General features: G+C 38.7%; 1 protein-coding gene and 1 long non-coding RNA gene across 7 annotated transcripts in view; one reads left to right on the top strand and one right to left on the bottom strand.

The window, feature by feature from the left end:
- LOC120567191 (protocadherin gamma-A11-like) overlaps positions 1-19,005 on the bottom strand; it is a 270,004-nt gene that overhangs the window by 247,820 nt on the left and 3,179 nt on the right. The window contains exons 1-2 of one of the 6 annotated variants that reach the window (XM_039814080.1): positions 16,515-18,182; positions 5,052-5,919 (exon numbers count right to left, since the gene is read on the bottom strand). The exons of 4 other annotated variants lie outside the window; for them this stretch is intronic. In XM_039814080.1, the coding sequence (XP_039670014.1) occupies positions 5,052-5,919; positions 16,515-18,031 (2,385 nt within the window). In that variant the 5' untranslated portion in view covers positions 18,032-18,182. Of the gene's footprint in view, positions 1-5,051; positions 7,618-16,514; positions 18,183-19,005 lie in introns of those variants that run through there. One more of the 6 variants, XM_039814076.1, reaches the window with a different exon arrangement.
- LOC120567247 lies at positions 10,750-13,641 on the top strand. The gene is made up of 3 exons (XR_005640534.1): positions 10,750-10,985; positions 11,812-11,853; positions 12,945-13,641. It is a non-coding gene; the product is annotated as an uncharacterized LOC120567247 (long non-coding RNA).

The following is a 19,005-nucleotide window of genomic DNA, read 5'->3' as shown; positions in this document are numbered from 1 at the left end:
GCCGTGAGTTTATTTGGAATATTGCAAAAAAAAAAAAAACCCCCCCCCAAAACACCCCCCCCCCCCCCCCCCTGATCGACACTGCAGTATCATATTTCAATGTTCAGACGAAAAGTGGAAATGTTTACTGGGATGTTTTGGGTTTGGTGTATAAGCGCATAAAGAGAAAACATTATTCAGCACCATGGACAGCGTATGAACGGCGAGGAGTCGACCCAAAGCTCTCTCTAATTTGACATTTCTCTTGTTAAAGTATAAATAAATAATAGGGACTGGTCATTGAACATAAAATAGAATTATGGTGTGACATTTCAAGTGGTGGGTGAAATACAACGTGAATATACTGACAATGGCAAAAACGTGTTTCAAATTGAATTATTGAGGCCTGCAAAATATTTGTATCTTATTTTCGCATTTATTCAATATATAGGAGGCTGTTTTATTTTATCTGTGCATCAGTCGGTTAACAATACATACATGTAACTAAGAATTCCAATAGGCATGTGTGATAGTTAGGCAATGTCTTAGAGTAACAGAACGCGCAGTAAGCTTCATATTTATTGAACAAGCATTTTGTTTTTCCATCAATTAATAATATCTAAAACATGATCAAAGCTTACAATCAGTATCACATTTACAACAGTTGTTTGAAATGTGATAAAATGTGTCGCTTAAGCACGCATGTTTGGTCAGCTTACATTTATAAAAATAACTACTTAGACAAATTCAAACTTTGAATAATGCTACTTTAAATGTTGATGGGATGAAAGGAACAAATAGCGTTTCCAAAAGCAAGTGATAAACGCAATAGACCGATTACAGGTCACAGATATCAAGTAAAGATGGATTTGTTATGTACAGGTGAAAAAGAAGTTGTCATGATAAAACCCGGGGCTACATTTGGTTAAAAAATGCAATGTCTTTAGCTAACATGTAACTGCTGATATTTAAATGGGTCTTAATTACACGCTGAAATATAGTCATTGATATATGTAAAAAATACATTAGAACTTGACACAAAGACTACTTTTAACAGCAAAAGGCTAAATGAATGCCTAATTTCCCTTCATTTGAAAAACATACAATCCAGATAATGTAAATAAGCGGTATTAAATCACAATAAAGCACTGGAAGAAAAGTGTGAAAGCAAAGCTTTTTCACGTTATAAATATGGATTGTTATGCCAAAAACAAACCGCATACAAAAAAGGCATCCGACTGCTCGTCGCTTATTTGATACAATGCATGCAAGTTTACCTGAAGTGCATGGCGACACTAATGGAACGTCACAATCAACGTTAAATGTTAGATACAACAATATATGAGGCCTACCTCTGGAGACTCATCTGGCGGACCAAATACCTCAGCAAAGTCTGATGGACTTTTCCTCAGAGTCTGGTCAGCAGGCAGTGTGTTGTCATTGTAAGACGTCACAAACTTAAAGTCGCTGGTTCTAGAACCTGTTGTCAGGTAGGCGTCATAATTGTAAGCGCTGCGTAAAGTTCCTGTGCCGTCAACATCTGCGTAATTAGGAGGGAGATAAGCGCTGGGGATGGCAACTGCTCCATCAAACAACAGTCTGGGCTTTCTCCTGCGACAAAACCTCACACCCAGGATGATGATAATGAAGGTCAGAAAAAAGGTGGACACAGACACCAGCGCGATGATCAGGTAAGAGGTCAGTTTGGAGTTCTTCTCATCATATGAAATATCCTTCGTTCAGCTTCCGGCACCTCAGCCAAGTTATCAGAAATAAGTAAATACATGGAACAGGTGGCGAGAGAGAGGGCTGTCCGTTATCTTTCACTGCTACAATAAGGTTCTGTTTCATGCTGTCTGACTCAGAAATGTCCCGCTGTGTCCTGATCTCTCCGCTGTGGAGACCAATAGTGAAAAGTCCCGGATCAGTGGATTTGACTATATGATAGGACAGCCATGCGTTCTGTCCGGAGTCCGCGTCCACCGCTATCACTTTGGACACCAGAGAGCCTCCGTGTGCAGCTTTGGGGACCAGCTCGGTCATGAAGGAGTTGCCCTCCGGGGCGGGGTACAGTATCTGAGGAGAGTTGTCATTCACATCCGATATGAAGACACTGACGGTCACGTTGCTGCTGAGCGGAGGAGAACCGTTGTCTCTGGCCATCACGTGGACTTTAAAACTCCTGAACTGTTCATAATCAAAAGACCTCACAGCGGTGATCACCCCCGTGTCTCCGTTAACAGATAGATAGGAGGACACCGGGGCACCGTTCACCTCACCGGGTAACAGAGAATAAATCACTGTACCGTTTTGTCTCCAGTCGGGGTCTCGAGCAGTAACGGAACATAAAGTGGAGTCAGGTTTGTTATTTTCAGTCACATATGCGCTGTAGGACTGTTCCTCAAACACAGGTGGGTTGTCGTTGATGTCTGCTACAGATAACTGAACAGTTTTAGAGGAGGACAGAGGTGGAGAGCCCTCGTCAGTGGCAGTGATTGTAATGTTGTAATCAGACACTAGTTCACGGTCCAGTTGTCCTGTGGTCACCAGAGAATAATAGTTTTTAATAGAAGGAACCAACTTAAAAGGGACGCCTTGCTGAAGGGCGCAGCGGACCTGTCCATTATTTTCAGAGTCTCTATCCTGCACGTTAATGATGCCAACCTCTGTACCAGGTAGGGTATCTTCTGGCATGGGATTTGTCAGTGACTTAATGAACGTAACAGGCGCATTATCATTGACATCTGTGATATCAATTATTAATGTAGAAGATGACACTAATCCAAGACCATCTTTGGCTGTAATTTGTATTTCATAGGCGGACAACTCCTCATAATCTATTGATCCACTTACTTTCACTTCACCAGTTGCCTGATCAAGAGAAAACAAGTTATTACTTTCATCTGAAATGTGATCAAATTCATATGTCACCTCTCCATTGATTCCCTCGTCTGCATCAGTAGCACTCACTGTGACCACTACAGATTCTAAAGGAGAGTTTTCGGCAATACTGGTTTTATAAACAGCCTGGCTGAACACTGGAGCGTTATCATTAGCATCCAGTACAGTAACGTGAATAACTGCAGTACCTGATCTCTGAGGGGAGCCTCCGTCTGTTGCCACAAGCACAATCATTAGCTCCTGCTGTTATTCTCTATCCAGCTCCTTCTCTAAAACTAACTCACTGTATTTTCCTCCTCCGCTTTTTGCAATAACATTCAATCTGAAGTTTTCATTTCCCTCGATACTATAGCCCTGGATGGCGTTTTGTCCGACATCTGCATCGTGGGCCTCATCTAGACGGTAGCGACTTCCTTTAATCGCCGATTCCCCAATTTCAAATTTTATTGTATTCTTTTTAAACTGTGGCGAATTGTCGTTGATATCTTGAACATGAACACTAATGCGGTGCAGCTCCAAAGGGTTCTCTAAAACAAGCTCCTGTTTTAAAACGCAAGATGCCTTTTTGCCACAAAGACCCTCTCTGTCAATCCTGTCGGCAACGATAATATCTCCAGTACTGAGATTAATGTCACAATACCGTTTGCTGTTTCCGTCTGCATCAATACGAGCCTTTCGGGCAGTCAGTTTGCCCACCTCAAGTCCAATATCTTTCGCTATATTTCCAACAACTGAGCCGCGTTTCATCTCCTCTGGAAAAGAATAGGACACATCTCCGGTGACGGTTTGCAGCGCTAGGATAAATATTACCAGAGAGGTGACCAGGCCAAGCACGGAAAATGCTTTGTTTCCCATTTCCCTGCAAGACCGGTGCCAAATCCACAACAACTAATAGTTGCAAAATAAAAACAGCCAACCGAATCCTCTTCAGACAACAAATGCAGTCCGATTATAAATGGTGCAATTTTGCTGCTTTCACCAACAGACAATCTATCCTGATTTAGAAATGTACAGGCGTGTCGGGTAACATAGTACTATTAAGTAAAGCTTGTGGACAGCGACACTGTGAGCAAATCATCAGCATTACAAAAAGATTTGAATATTTGAGTACTATGATGATAAAGATAAAAACAGCAAAGTCCAGCTTGCAGTCAGATCCAAACATAAATAAATGACCAGTAACAACGTAGGGGAGTTTTCTGTTATAAATGCCAGCACGTGTTTACCTCCGTAAGATGATTTAATTGCACAGCAGTGATGAAACTGTGGATCTGGAAGGTTTGGGCTGGTTTCAGCACCATGGATAGATACCACACTATAATGTAAGGCGCACAATGGAACATAGCCCATGTTTATCACGAGTCTCAGAGACGTACCAAACTGCAAAATCAAAACTGTGGTGTTATTTCTGAGTGTGATACACATGATAAAAGCACCAGTATTCCACCTGTTCTTTAAGACAAATTGTGTTCAACATTCGGTTATAATCAATAGGGAGCTGAGGAATATAATGGATCTTTAAAAATCTATGCAAATCCTTATTCATTTATAACTGCTTCTTGATCAATTTCCCCACCACTATATAGTTAATGGAAGAATTCAGTTTTCACGCCAACTACTGGTCTCCAAAAATAGTTATCGACGCTGACTGCACATCGTTTTGATAAATTATGCGTACCAATTACAATACCACAACGACAGGCTTCAATGTGAAACTATTATAATGGACCGATTAACATTAAAGGGTAACCTTGGGCTAAGAAATATAGGAAGCAGTGTAACATTCATATATAACATTGAAAAGTCAGTTAAGCATGTCAATGATTACACACGGTTAATATCATAGATGTGTAATTGTAAATGTTTGGATGTAATTGTAGGGTGATTTCTTCGGATAATGCAAAAACAATGTAGTAGACTTCAACCAAACAAGCATTTTTACAGAAAAACAAATGTGTTGTGTGTTGTTTGCTGGAAGTATGAAGAATTACATTTTGAAAGTATGAAAAATGAAAGTTAGGCTTACCCCACCGCATTAAGTAACTAATAACTAAAGAATACTTAGTGGTGTTCAAGTATTTTAACGAAAACTGATTTAACATTGTTTGTGTATAAAAGCTCCACACAAAGGAGGGATTTGTCTTTGTGTCATAACATGCACATGAGCCTACCTCTAGAGGCTCCAAAGAATCTTCAAACGGGTCAGCAAAGTCTGATGGACTTTTCCTCAGAGTCTGGTCAGCAGGCAGTGTGTTGTCATTGTAAGACGTCACAAACTTAAAGTCACTGGTTCTAGAACCTGTTGTCAGGTAGGCGTCATAATTGTAAGCGCTGCGTAAAGTTCCTGTGCCGTCAACATCTGCGTAATTAGGAGGGAGATAAGCGCTGGGGATGGCAACTGCTCCATCAAACAACAGTCTGGGCTTTCTCCTGCGACAAAACCTCACACCCAGGATGATGATAATGAAGGTCAGAAAAAAGGTGGACACAGACACCAGCGCGATGATCAGATAAGAGGTCAGTTTGGAGTTCTTATCATCATAAGAAATATCTTTCAGTTCCGGCACCTCAGCCAAGTTATCAGAAATAAGTAAATACATGGAACAGGTGGCAGAGAGAGAGGGCTGTCCGTTATCTTTCACTGCCACAATAAGGTTCTGTTTCATGCTGTCAGACTCAGAAATGTCCCGCTGTGTCCTGATCTCTCCGCTGTGGAGGCCAATAGTGAAAAGTCCCGGATCAGTGGATTTGACTATATGATAGGACAGCCAGGCGTTCTGTCCGGAGTCCGCGTCCACCGCTATCACTTTGGACACCAGAGAGCCTCCGTGTGCAGCTTTGGGGACCAGCTCGGTCATGAAGGAGTTGCCCTCCGGGGCGGGGTACAGTATCTGAGGAGAGTTGTCGTTCACATCCGATATGAAGACACTGACGGTCACGTTGCTGCTGAGCGGAGGAGAACCGTTGTCTCTAGCCATCACGTGGACTTTAAAACTCCTGAACTGTTCATAATCAAACGACCTCACAGCGTGGATCGCCCCCTTGTCTCCGTTAACGGATAGATAGGAGGACACCGGGGCACCGTTCACCTCACCGGGTAACAGAGAATAAATCACTGTACCGTTTTGTCTCCAGTCGGGGTCTCGAGCAGTAACGGAACATAAAGTGGAGCCAGGTTTGTTGTTTTCAGTCACATATGCGCTGTAGGACTGTTCCTCAAACACAGGTGGGTTGTCGTTGATGTCTGCTACAGATAACTGAACAGTTTTAGAGGAGGACAGAGGTGGAGAGCCCTCGTCAGTGGCAGAGATTGTAATGTTGTAATCAGACACTAGTTCACGGTCCAGTTGTCCTGTGGTCACCAGAGAATAATAGTTTTTAATAGAAGGAACCAACTTAAAAGGGACGCCTTGCTGAATGGAGCAGCGGACCTGTCTGTTATTCTCAGAGTCTCTATCCTGCACGTTAATGATGCCCACCTCTGTACCAGGTGACACGTTCTCAGATATGGGGTTAGTCAGTGATTTTAAACTGATTTCAGGTGGGTTGTCGTTTACATCTGAGATTTCAATTATCACTTTGGAATCTGAGGTGAGCCCATATCCATCTTTGGCGTCTACGCGCATTTCATATATTGACTCTTTCTCGAAATCCAAAGGCCCTATTATTTTAATTTCTCCTGTGTTGTGATTTAAAGCGAATACTCTTTTACCCGTTTCCGAAATGCGACTTAATTCATAAGTCACGTCGCCATTTAGACCTTCATCTGCATCAGTTGCAGCCACTGTAACCACTACAGTATCTAGAGGAGAGTTTTCAGGCAGAATGGCATTATACACTGTCTGGCTAAACACTGGGGCGTTATCATTAGCATCCAGGACAGTCACATGGACAGTTGCAGTGCCAGTTCTTTGAGGACTACCTCCATCTAATGCAGTGAGCAATAATCGCAATTCATGCTGTTCCTCGCGGTCTAAATCCTTATTCAACACTAGCTCTGCAAATTTACCCCCATCTGATTTTGACTGAATTTTCAACACTAAATAATTGTTCGCCTGCAATGCATAGCTTTGAACAGCGTTTTGCCCGATATCTATATCGTGTGCCTCCAAAACACGGAAGCTAGATCCTTTCACAGCCAGTTCATTAATTTCTATCTTGATTTCATCTTTGGTAAAAACAGGCGGATTGTCGTTGATATCCTGTATTTGTAGTGAAATTCGGTGCAACTCCAGAGGTGCCTCTAAGATTAAATCAAATTTAAGGATACAAGATGACTTTTCGCCGCAAAGCGCCTCTCTGTCAATTATTTTAGCCACAGTCAAATCTCCAGTGTTAAGGTTGATGTCACAGTACCGTTCACGGTTCAGCTCGCTGTCAATGCGGGCCTTTCGAGCAGATAATTTCCCCACGTTTAAGCCGAGGTGCTTTGCTATATTTCCTATTACAGATCCGGGTTTCATTTCCTCTGGAATAGAAAAGATCACGTCTCCGTTACCGATGTGAAGCAGCTGAAGAAAGAAAGCAAAGCTGTAAAGCAGGCGGGCCGCTGAATATCCATTGTGTGCCATCCTGAGACAAGAGTGGAAAACTCAAAAATGTTGAAAGGTGTTATTTATCCCCGTGCGAATATCTGTGCGGTCCAGTATTACATAATCAAACATCAGCTGTACTTGCAAACAGTGTATCTGAAGCGTACGGCTGACCAAAGCACATCCAAGGGTAGGCTACAATTTGACAAGAATGATCAAACCTAGAGTAACAAAGCACAAGCAAGGAGTGGAGGCGTGTTTCCTCTGCTAGTGAACAGCGACACCCTGAGTTCAATTCCATGTCTGCACATAAAAGATCAACACAATGCTTACACTAGAACTGTTTTCTTGTTAGTTTCACTATATTTCGGCACAAATCAATGCACAAAAAGAACAAGCAATTTGAGTTTTACTATAGAAATAAACACATTTCGCAACCAAACAGACAGTTGGTGGCCGAATTGCAAATCAAACGTCTTACTGGCTGGCCCAAACAATTGTATACCTTGCTAAAAAAGAAACATATTACTTCGGTCAAGCAACAATTTGATAGACGAGGGTACCACCAAGTGAATGCACAAAAGTATTAGAGACATAAACAGAAGCACTAATCTTAGAGTGGAGTGTGAGGTGTAAAAGGATAAAGTTGCACATTGAGGGTTAAAATCAAAAAGTCTTATACAAAGCAAATAGTATAACATGACAGACAATAACGGCCTTATACAACATATTTACCAGAGAGCTAAACTGGAAAAAATAACCTTAATGAGATGTGAATATGTTTATACATCTTAGGGAGCTACGATGCTCATGATGTACTTCCAAAGCTGTGCACACATAACATAACATACGAAAGAATCAAATAACCTTAAATTCTTATTAAGTATTAGCTCCTTAGTCAGAAAGTGGTGTGGCATGAAATCAGTCTTGAAAGCACTATTGCACTGTATAAGGGCGTCATTTGGATATATCCAGAGTAGGAGGAAGCAGGTCTTTATGACCCAAGGAATCTTTAAGGTTCGATTTTGTAAAGTAATTCAAAAGGGATACCACTGAATATTAAATAAAGAATGATCAGATCTTAAAACATAACCTTCTATCATTAGCTGGTGGGAGACCTGAGCAGTATCATCTCCATTGAGGAGAACATATACTGTAAGGAGACTGGCGTGTAGATTTGATTGGATTTCTGATATATGCTGGCTGGCTTGCTCATCAACGATGTAAACTGATGGCATCAGTCTCTGTCTCTATGGTTTATGCTTCTGTGATGAATTTATTTTGTGATGTTTCTTTTGTACAAAGCAATACATGTGTCTCTGATTCATTTATTGTAAACATGATTTTACTGACTTACATACTTGACATTGTTAAAATCTAAAGTTATATTTTGGTTAATCAGTATATGGTTTAAGTCAAGGTTTTTTTTTCCTCTTTCTAATTCCTTTCAGGTTTACTATAACTGTGGAAAACAGGATTAAAACCTGTCTATAGTTGAGACCACGTTATTTGTATCACAATACAGCAACATTTATATGCTAAGTGATATTGCTAAAATATGGCATCTTAATAGTTATAAGCCTAGATGTGATTGCTTTACCGGAAGACTTTTTAATCAAATATTATTTCAGACAACCAGCCTTGCCATTAGATATTCATAAATCAGTACAAACATTTTAACATTTAGTATCAGCCCTTTTTAATACTTCTGTAGACAAAACTTGAAGCATGAGATGATGCTTGCCTCTACTGAAACAGTGAATTCCTGTATAACAGTATATTGCCACTCTTGAGTGTAATATTGGTGCATGTCACATTGGCACTACATGGCTTGGTCATAGACAGTATTAAACCCTATCTCCAACAACATCCGGACAAGGATAACATCCACAAGGGTATACTGAAAATGTGCCATGGATCGCACAGGTGATAGCACATAGTGGCATTATAAATGAAGGATGAGCAGCTAAACAAATTTTGTGTAGTGAAACAATAGCAGTGTGTAGAAGTCATCCAAATCAATCTAAGTAAAAACAATGCTGGCATAGTACAACAGTATTTTGATTTACAGAGAACATTCCTATATCTGCCATGAAAACTCAAGAGGTAGATCTACATAACCAGCAAACTGAGTTCAAAATGCAAATATAAGTGTGTTACTTTTAAAAACACCATTCAAGACCACCCTATTCATCAACTTTCAATTTCCAAACATTATTATCATTATAATTTATTATCATTATTATTGTTATTATTTTACTGTGGTTTCTGGACCAAAATAACGGTACAACGGTTCATATATTTGTTAAGATATACTGTAATGTAGTATTGCATGTATTCTAAAAGCAGAGGGATACTTCTCCAAACCCCTACTGACTGTAAACCTTCAAAATACATAGTATACTCCCTATTGCCATTACTGAAACACTCATTTTTTGTTTTGTTTTTCTGAACAGACAAAAAATCATCCGATGAATGATGGATACCCAGGTAAAAAAGTAGTATACTTTAGTGTATTAGAAATATGAATGAAGTACATGAAGTATAAAACAAGTATGCTTCTACTTGTTGTGCTTTATTTAAAGAGTATTTAATATGTACTTTTTAAAAGTATACTTCAAAATAGATGTAATTAAGTTCAACTTCAGAGTCCAAAAAGTAAGTATACTAATTTACCAGTAATCAAATTATTTTTTAAATGTACTTTTTGAAAGTGTACTTTTTTGTTAATGTATTTTAAATTGTATAGAAGTTTTTTTTTTTTAAGTGTATTAAATTTGACATACTTAGAGTGGCAATTCAGTGTACTTATGGGAAGTATATTTTTTGGGAAATTAATTGTTAGTATACTTTTTTAAAGTGTACTATGATCTCACTTCATTAGAAGTGTGACTTCTGTACACTTTATACAGTACACTCTAAAAAAAGTGTATTTTTAGTGGCATATCAGAGTACTTTCATAAAATATGTTAAAATACAAAAATGTATAGTGGTAACTTAGTGTACTTATAGTAAGTACACTTATTTTTAATACAGAGTTAGTATAATTTTTGAAAGTGTACACTAATTTCACTTCATCAGTAGTGTAATCTTAGTACACTGTAAACAAAGTGCACTAAATATAAGTGTACTTTTATTAGCATATCAAAGTACACTGAAAAAATGGGAAATAGCAGGTCCTTGAATTTACAAAAATGAATTTAGAATATGCTACGCAATTCATTTATATTCCTTTCAAGAACATGGTTCAATCTTGTAGACTTCAGTTGTTTTTGTATAGATTCCTTTTGCGTTGATTGAAATTGATTGAATTGAACATTTTAAATGATCGAATTAAGTTTGCTCACTACCGGAAATGGTATATTTGAATCCAATGGCGCCAGGAAGTGTAGGTGGCACTTCCCGGGCACTGACACCAACCGTTTATATACTGTCTATGCTGCCAACACAGCCAAACTGTTTCAACAAGGACATTGCCAAAACAAGAAGAATGTGAAGAAGAATGTTAAGTATGTGTTGGCTGCGTGCAGGATTAATTCTACAGCAGCCATATGTTGTCTCCTTCACGAAAAAGTAAGTTAACATCAATCAATCATCATGTTCATAATGTTTTTGTACTGCATGTAACGGTTACAAAAGTCTGTTCACTTGTTTGTGCATTCTATAAATACATCGGTTTTCGTGTAACTAAGTTAGCTAATACCATCACTAACTAGTAACTACTTAGTTTAGCATTAATAATTGTGTTTCTCCCCTTGACGGTCCTGCTCCTAACAACGGTATTTCAATGTAGCTAACGTAATGTTAATGGCAGCCGGTGAAGAGGAGCGAGTCGGCCTCATAAGAATGAGTGTTAAGTGGTCTGGTTTAGTTCGCAACATTTAGATTACATTAATGCTGTTGTAACCTTACTTTAATAGCTAAGGTTAGCTAGCTAAGACCACAGGCTTACAAGTTCAATGTAAGAACGAACGAGTGTTGTAGCTAAAGTTATTCAGTTACTGTGTGTGTGTGTGTGTGTGTGTGTGTGTGTGTGTGTGTGTGTGTGTGTGTGTGTGTGTGTGTGTGTGTCGGTTATATGCGGGAGGGTGCTGCTGACATGAACATGTATCGGGGCAACTGACGTTAGCACAGTGTATGGGAACTCATTTTTTTTTTCTTTTCTTATTTTTTTACCATGTCATTTTCCTAAATCTCTCTCCACTCCTGCACACTAAAGAAGCCCTCCATAAATTATTAAGTTTTCATATAAATGAAGCAGCGTTTTTAAGGTCGGACTCAAACTGGATTTTTAGCCCACCTTTGTGTCTTTGTTGTGTGCTTTATTTTGTGTGGTCTTTTCATTTTTGAGTCAATGTGCTTGGTTCACCTCACTGATTCTAAATGTTTTCTTTCATAGGATCCTATTTGAACAGCATACACAATCAAATGCTTTATAGTGGTAAGTGCTGTCATATTTCTTTTTTCTTTGTATATTTCCTAAAATAATTGAAAGTAACAGATGGAAACATTTATTTGTTTCTCAATTGTTTACAAATGAAAATGGACCTACTCTCACAGATATCGCCATTTTAAACTTTAACAGTATCAGAAACATTAAAACACCAACTGGTTGTTTAGTGTTATTTCTTTTTTTGAAAAACATTAAGATTTTAGAATTGTGGAAAGGTTATGTAATGTTATATGTTATATTTTACATACCACAATTTATTGGCAAGCATGGCATACAAATTGTAAGGCCCAACGTCTACTTATTTTTCATCTTTCTCCTACTATATTCATCTTTTTGTCTCAGTTTTAACCTTTCCTCTATTTATTTTCTTACTTATCTTCATATTTGTATCTTTCTTTGTCTTTACTGTCAATCTCTTTCCTACGTGATTTGGAGTTGACAGCAAGGCTAGTACCTTTGTAGTAACCATTTTGTAATATTCTTAGAGAAATATGTACCCATATGACAGTGTACACCAGTTGACTTCAAAGTGTAGTGTGTTCAAAAAAAACAATGCAATCCACATGTTTATATATGTTTATTACAGTTAATAATTAAATAATCTAAGTACTACTAAGTGTGGTAAAGCCACATATTTTTGCAATCTGCACTTTAGTTTGTGTGATTTGTTTCTGACTTTCATATGAAAGTTTACACCAGGCTTGGTCAGTGCTCAATATACTACTGTGATTGAAGTAGTTAAATAAAAGATGTCATTCATATAAATTCATGCATCACCTAATTTCATCATCACATACAGGCCTGGCCTCCAGGAAATAACAGTTTGTTTAATCTATATAATCTTGTGTTGTTCATACTATACAAGGATGTATTACTTGTCTTTGTTGAATAATACAGAAGAGAGAGCTTAAAAAATTATTGCATATTAAATTGCAATCACAATATTTGTGGGAGAAAATCGCAATTAGATTATTTTCTAAAATCGTTAGCCCTACTTACTACTCCCTTATGATTTAATACTTGTGTATTAGTTTCTCGATTGGTCTTATTGACTGCCTTTTTCTTTTTTTTTTTAATAGGGCATGGATGAAGACGCCATCAACGAGGCCACTGAAGAAACCAGTGTTGGGACATGGGGGCACTGGTATTGTCCTTGAAGGCATCAAGATGTTGCAAGATCTTTATAATGTAGCATTACCTGTTGCTACGCTGTTTGGACTAATGTACAGTATGCCCTGAACTTCAGCTATCCTGCTCGCCTTCGATCCAAAAGATTTGCATGGAACTTGATGGAGGGAAACTTACCAACAAAGCACTTGCTCTAAAAAACAGGCTCTTCCAGTGAAAGGACCAGAGAGACTGCGCCGTCAACCAAACAGCGTAGTTGTCCCTAAAGGCATCGTTGGTATGGCTGTACTCTTTGGACTAGTTTTTTTTTTTTTTGAATTAACTGGACAGGATATGCATGGAGCTGCATGGAAATAACCTTTTGCAAACCAAGCAAAAGTTTTCTCTCTAGAAAACAGACTCCATTATAGACCAACAGGCATCTTTGGTACTGCTATACCAGATGGAATGTTTTTTTTTTTTTACACAGGGTTAACATTTTTTGTCATTTGAAAAACTACTTTGAAAACAGAGTGCACAATTTAAAAGGTAACTTCGGGTTTTTCAACTTGGACCTTATGTTCCTCTGTTGTTGTTACTGATGGGAAAAACGATCTTCGACATTGGTCCAGTATGAAGCGAGTAGGCCTGTCACGATAACAAGTTTTGCTGGTCGATAAATTGTCCCAGAAATTATTGTGATAAACCATAATCTTGTTGTCCTGAGACCATTTTCATCTAATATAATGATAATGGCATAATAATGCAGGTACACTTTTTCAAAGATCTATAAACTTTTATTTCTAAGGAATTTTTAACACTAGAACTGGAAGACATCGTCCACAGCGGCGTATGTCCGAGCACGGCGGATATCGCTCATTCTTTTTATTTTATTTTATTTATTTATTTTTTTCTCTTGACGCTGCCTTAACTGTTCAAGGTGCCTGCTTTTGCCAATATCTGCTTTTTGTGTTTTACTTTTGTCTCAATAATAAAGATCCTTTTCTGAAATGCAATTTATAATCTGTTGATGTAATGCACTTGAACTGAATTGTAATATAATACACTTGTAGTGTAATAGCAACATTCATGCTTAAGTATAACAAAATGGGGATAAAAATACAGATGAAATATACTTCAAAAAATTTGTTTCTACCTTACACTATAATAACATTGCACTGAAAGTACGTGTTTATGATGTTTAGGTTGTAATTGAACTTCACTTCAAACACATTATTATTGTCATAGTGGGACACTTTAAAAGCACTAAATATAGTTATGAAGTGCATTTGTAGATCACTTGAAATATCACAGAGGCATACTAAATTAACATAGTTTATAGTAAGTATGAAAGCAGTATGCACAAAATATACTTAAACGCAACTGTAAGTTGCGCTGCAATGCCTTTTTAAGTGTATTTCAATAAGAATGGCAATACAATGCAATTGTACTGTAAGTGTGCTTAATTGCTCATGAATCTTGATTGTCATTAGTGTATTTTAGTGCACTTGAAGTTTAAAAAAAGTTGTTCCATTTTAGTATACTATTTACACTTGAAGTGTAGTCAAATAGATGTTAAGTTGAAGTTAATACATAATTGAATACACTTAACTATACTTGGATTTGACGAAAATAGTACAAAATTTAGAAAATATACTTAGTACACTTTATTAAAGTACATTTTTAATAGAATTTTTTTTCACCTGGGTACGAAAATAATAGAAGTTAATGTTTCTTCAAACATAAGACTATACAGATGGTTTTCCTCTGATCCAAAAGCTAAAATTTCCAAAACGGAAACGAAATTTCTTTCATCTGCAACCACAAAATAATTTTTTTTTCCATAAAAAAAACACCACTGTCAAACAACACGTGAAAAAAACGTTAAAATGAATTTCCAGTACTCGGTAAAAAAAGAAAAAGAATTAATCATACCTCTGGAGATCCATCTGACTCTCCAAATACATCAGCAAAGTCAGAAGGACTTTTCCTCAGAGTCTAAAATGTGTCGCTAAATTAGGCATGTTTGGTCAGCTTGTATTTCTAAAAAGAATTAGATGCAAATTAAAACTTTGAATAATGCTACTTTAATCGTTGAAGGGATGAAAATAAAAAATGAGGGTCCAAAAAGTGATAAACACAATGGACCGATTGCGGTCACATATACCATGTAAAGATGGAGTTGTTAGATACAGGTGAAAAAGAGGTGGTCATGATGAAGCCCGGGCTACATTTCGTTGAAAAATATAATATCTTTAGCTAAAATGTAACCGCTGATATTTAAATGACTACAGAGATCCTAATTACACGCAGGTAGGTAAAGGTAAAAACAAATACATTAGAACTCGACACAATGACTACTTTTAACACCAAATGGCTAAATGAATGCCTTATTTCCCTTCAAGTGAAAAGCATACAATCCAGATAATGTAAATGAACGGTATTAAATCATAATTAAGTACTGGAAGAAAAGTGTAAAAGCAAAGCCTTTTCACGTCATAAATATGGATTGTTATGCCAAAAACAAACTGCATTTAAAATAAACGCATCCGACTGCTCGTGGCTTATTTGATACAACGCATGCAGGTTTACATGAAGTGCATGGCGACACTAATGGAAGGTCACAATCAAAGTTACATTTTAGATACAACGATATATAAGGCCTACCTCCAGCGAATCATGTGATGCTCCAAACGCATCAGCAAAGTCTGATGGACTTTTCCTCAGAGTCTGGTCAGCAGGCAGTGTGTTGTCATTGTAAGACGTCACAAACTTAAAGTCACTGGTTCTAGAACCTGTTGTCAGGTAGGCGTCATAATTGTAAGCGCTGCGTAAAGTTCCTGTGCCGTCAACATCTGCGTAATTAGGAGGGAGATAAGCGCTGGGGATGGCAACTGCTCCATCAAACAACAGTCTGGGCTTTCTCCTGCGACAAAACCTCAACACCCAGGATGATGATAATGAAGGTCAGAAAAAAGGTGGACACAGACACCAGCGCGATGATCAGATAAGAGGTCAGTTTGGAGTTCTTCTCATCGTAAGAAATATCCTTCAGTTCCGGCACCTCAGCCAAGTTATCAGAAATAAGTAAATACATGGAACAGGTGGCAGAGAGAGAGGGCTGTCCGTTATCTTTCACTGCTACAATAAGGTTCTGTTTCATGCTGTCAGACTCAGAAATGTCCCGCTGTGTCCTGATCTCTCCGCTGTGGAGACCAATAGTGAAAAGTCCCGGATCAGTGGATTTGACTATATGATAGGACAGCCATGCGTTCTGTCCGGAGTCCGCGTCCACCGCTATCACTTTGGACACCAGAGAGCCTCCGTGTGCAGCTTTGGGGACCAGCTCGGTCATGAAGGAGTTGCCCTCCGGGGCGGGGTACAGTATCTGAGGAGAGTTGTCATTCACATCCGATATGAAGACACTGACGGTCACGTTGCTGCTGAGCGGAGGAGCGTACCGTTGTCTCTGGCCATCACGTGGACTTTAAAACTCCTGAACTGTTCATAATAAACGACAAACTACACAGCGCGTGGATCACCCCGTGTCTCCGTTAACAGATAGATAGGAGGACACCGGGGCACCGTTCACCTCACCGGGTAACAGAGAATAAATCACTGTACCGTTTTGTCTCCAGTCGGGGTCTCGAGCAGTAACGGAACATAAAGTGGAGCCAGGTTTGTTATTTTCAGTCACATATGCGCTGTAGGACTGTTCCTCAAACACAGGTGGGTTGTCGTTGATGTCTGCTACAGATAACTGAACAGTTTTAGAGGAGGACAGAGGTGGAGAGCCCTCGTCAGTGGCAGTGATTGTAATGTTGTAATCAGACACTAGTTCACGGTCCAGTTGTCCTGTGGTCACCAGAGAATAATAGTTTTTAATAGAAGGGACCAACTTAAAAGGGACGCCTTGCTGAATGAAGCAGCGGACCTGTCCGTTATTCTCAGAGTCTCTATCCTGCACGTTAATGATGCCCACCTCTGTACCAGGTGACACGTTCTCAGGTATGGAGTTAGTCAGCGATTTCAGATATATAACTGGAGCATTATCATTCATATCAGTAACATCTATTAAAACGTTTGCGTAAGAGGTAAGTCCTAAACCATCTTTAGATTCCACTCTCATTTCAAAAGAACTAATTTCTTCAAAGTCAATCACTCCTGTTACTCTAATATCTCCAGTTTTAGGATCAATAGAAAATGCATTAAAATCGTCATCAGATACATGGCTTAAATCATAAGTCACATCTCCATTCACTCCTTCATCTGCGTCAGTAGCACTAACATTAATCACTATGGTATCTGGAGGAGAGTTCTCAGGCAGACTGGCTTTATAAACGGCCTGGCTAAACACTGGGGCGTTATCATTAGCATCCAGTACAGTGACGTGTATGACTACAGTACCTGATCTCTGAGGAGAGCCACCATCTAGAGCTGTGAGAAGCAACTTAATCTCACTTTGCTTTTCTCGATCCAGTTTGTTATCTAGTACGAGTTCAACCTTGTTGCTGTCCACAGCGAGAATAAAGTTGTCGTTCTTTTGTAAGCTGTACCTTTGAACAGCATTTTGACCTATATCTGCGTCATGGGCCTCCTCGATAGAGAAGCGGTTACCCTTTTCAGCTGACTCCCTTATTTCCATTTTAATCAATTGTTTTTTGAATTTTGGCGAGTTGTCGTTTACATCTTGAACATGAAGAATTAGTCGATGAAGCTCCAGAGGATTTTCTAACACTAGATCTACTTTCACAACACAGGAGGGTTTCTTGCCACAAAGGCTTTCTCTGTCCATTCTCTCCGATGTGACCAACTCTCCGGTACTCAGATTAATATCACAGTACCGTTTACGAGTCCCCTCAAAATCAACACGGGCCTTTCGGGAAAATAAGGTCCTCAGATCAAGACCGAGATCTTTGACTAGATTTCCAATAACAGAGTCGCGTTTCATCTCTTCTGGGATAGAATAACTCAGGTCTCCATGAACGAGGTGCAGCGTTACAATAAAGGAAGCAAAGCAGAAGATCAGACGAAGCGATGGAAATCCTTTGTCTCCCATCCTGACACTAAAAGGTGTCCTCAGCTTGTACAACTTCTACTATCCAGTGCGGGAAAAAAGCTGTCCAAAAACAACAAATAATCCAACACTTCACAGCAATACACACGATACAATATGTTTGAAACTATTCAACCGTTTCTCTGGAAAATCTGCAGCTCACATCTATGTAGTAGTGGGTGGAGTAGTGAATGTATGTTATCTGCCAGTCAACAGCGACACCATGAGTCACTTTTTATCTTCGCATTGGTATGTTATAAAATATTCCTCACTTTGTCTCAAAACACAAAAAAGATAACATTCACTGACGTTCAAATGAAATGCACGTGTGGTAAATTTATAATTTGCTTAAAAGACACAAGCGAGCATTGTAAATGTCTCAGGTTTGAAGATGTAGGTGTTGTTTCCCCTATAGCTGAGCTCAATGAGATTTGGTTTTAAATATGTTACCGTTGCTTTACCTTTCTAATGTTTTTTATGGAAGTAGGCTATAGATAAATACTACAGTTTGATCCTCCGAAAGAAAGGGCAAGCTAAACGTCCAGTACAACACTGTAACAAATTGTAAAATACAGCTGCTGCTGCTGTTGTTGTTGTTCGCTCCATAATGAGGCTATGAGCTGGAGTAATCACGTACATTACAAAAATTCAGTGTGTTCATTACATATTTAGTCAATTATTATTAATATTACTATTATTAATTTATTGTAATTCAAACAACATGTCTTAGGAGAAAAAGACATCCAGCTGAGGCTGTGAGCAAGAGCTTGAGGAGTGTTTTCAGCACCACGGACAGATCCCTTAAGAATTGGCAGGGCTGATTGCACAAATATATTAAACGCTGTTTTGTCTTGGCCAGTGTTCTTAAACTGTACGAATGTGGTTTGTAATAGAATAAAAAAAAGTGAACAAGGAATTATTTTTACAAACCCGTTAGCCAACTTCCCTTCGGCTGAGTCAGATATAAACCTATAATT

Source organism: Perca fluviatilis, chromosome 10 (genome assembly GCF_010015445.1).
Source record: "Perca fluviatilis chromosome 10, GENO_Pfluv_1.0, whole genome shotgun sequence".
NCBI lineage: Eukaryota > Metazoa > Chordata > Actinopteri > Perciformes > Percidae > Perca > Perca fluviatilis.
Note: the sequence above shows the minus strand (reverse complement) of the source record. Positions and strands in the feature narration are given on the sequence as shown.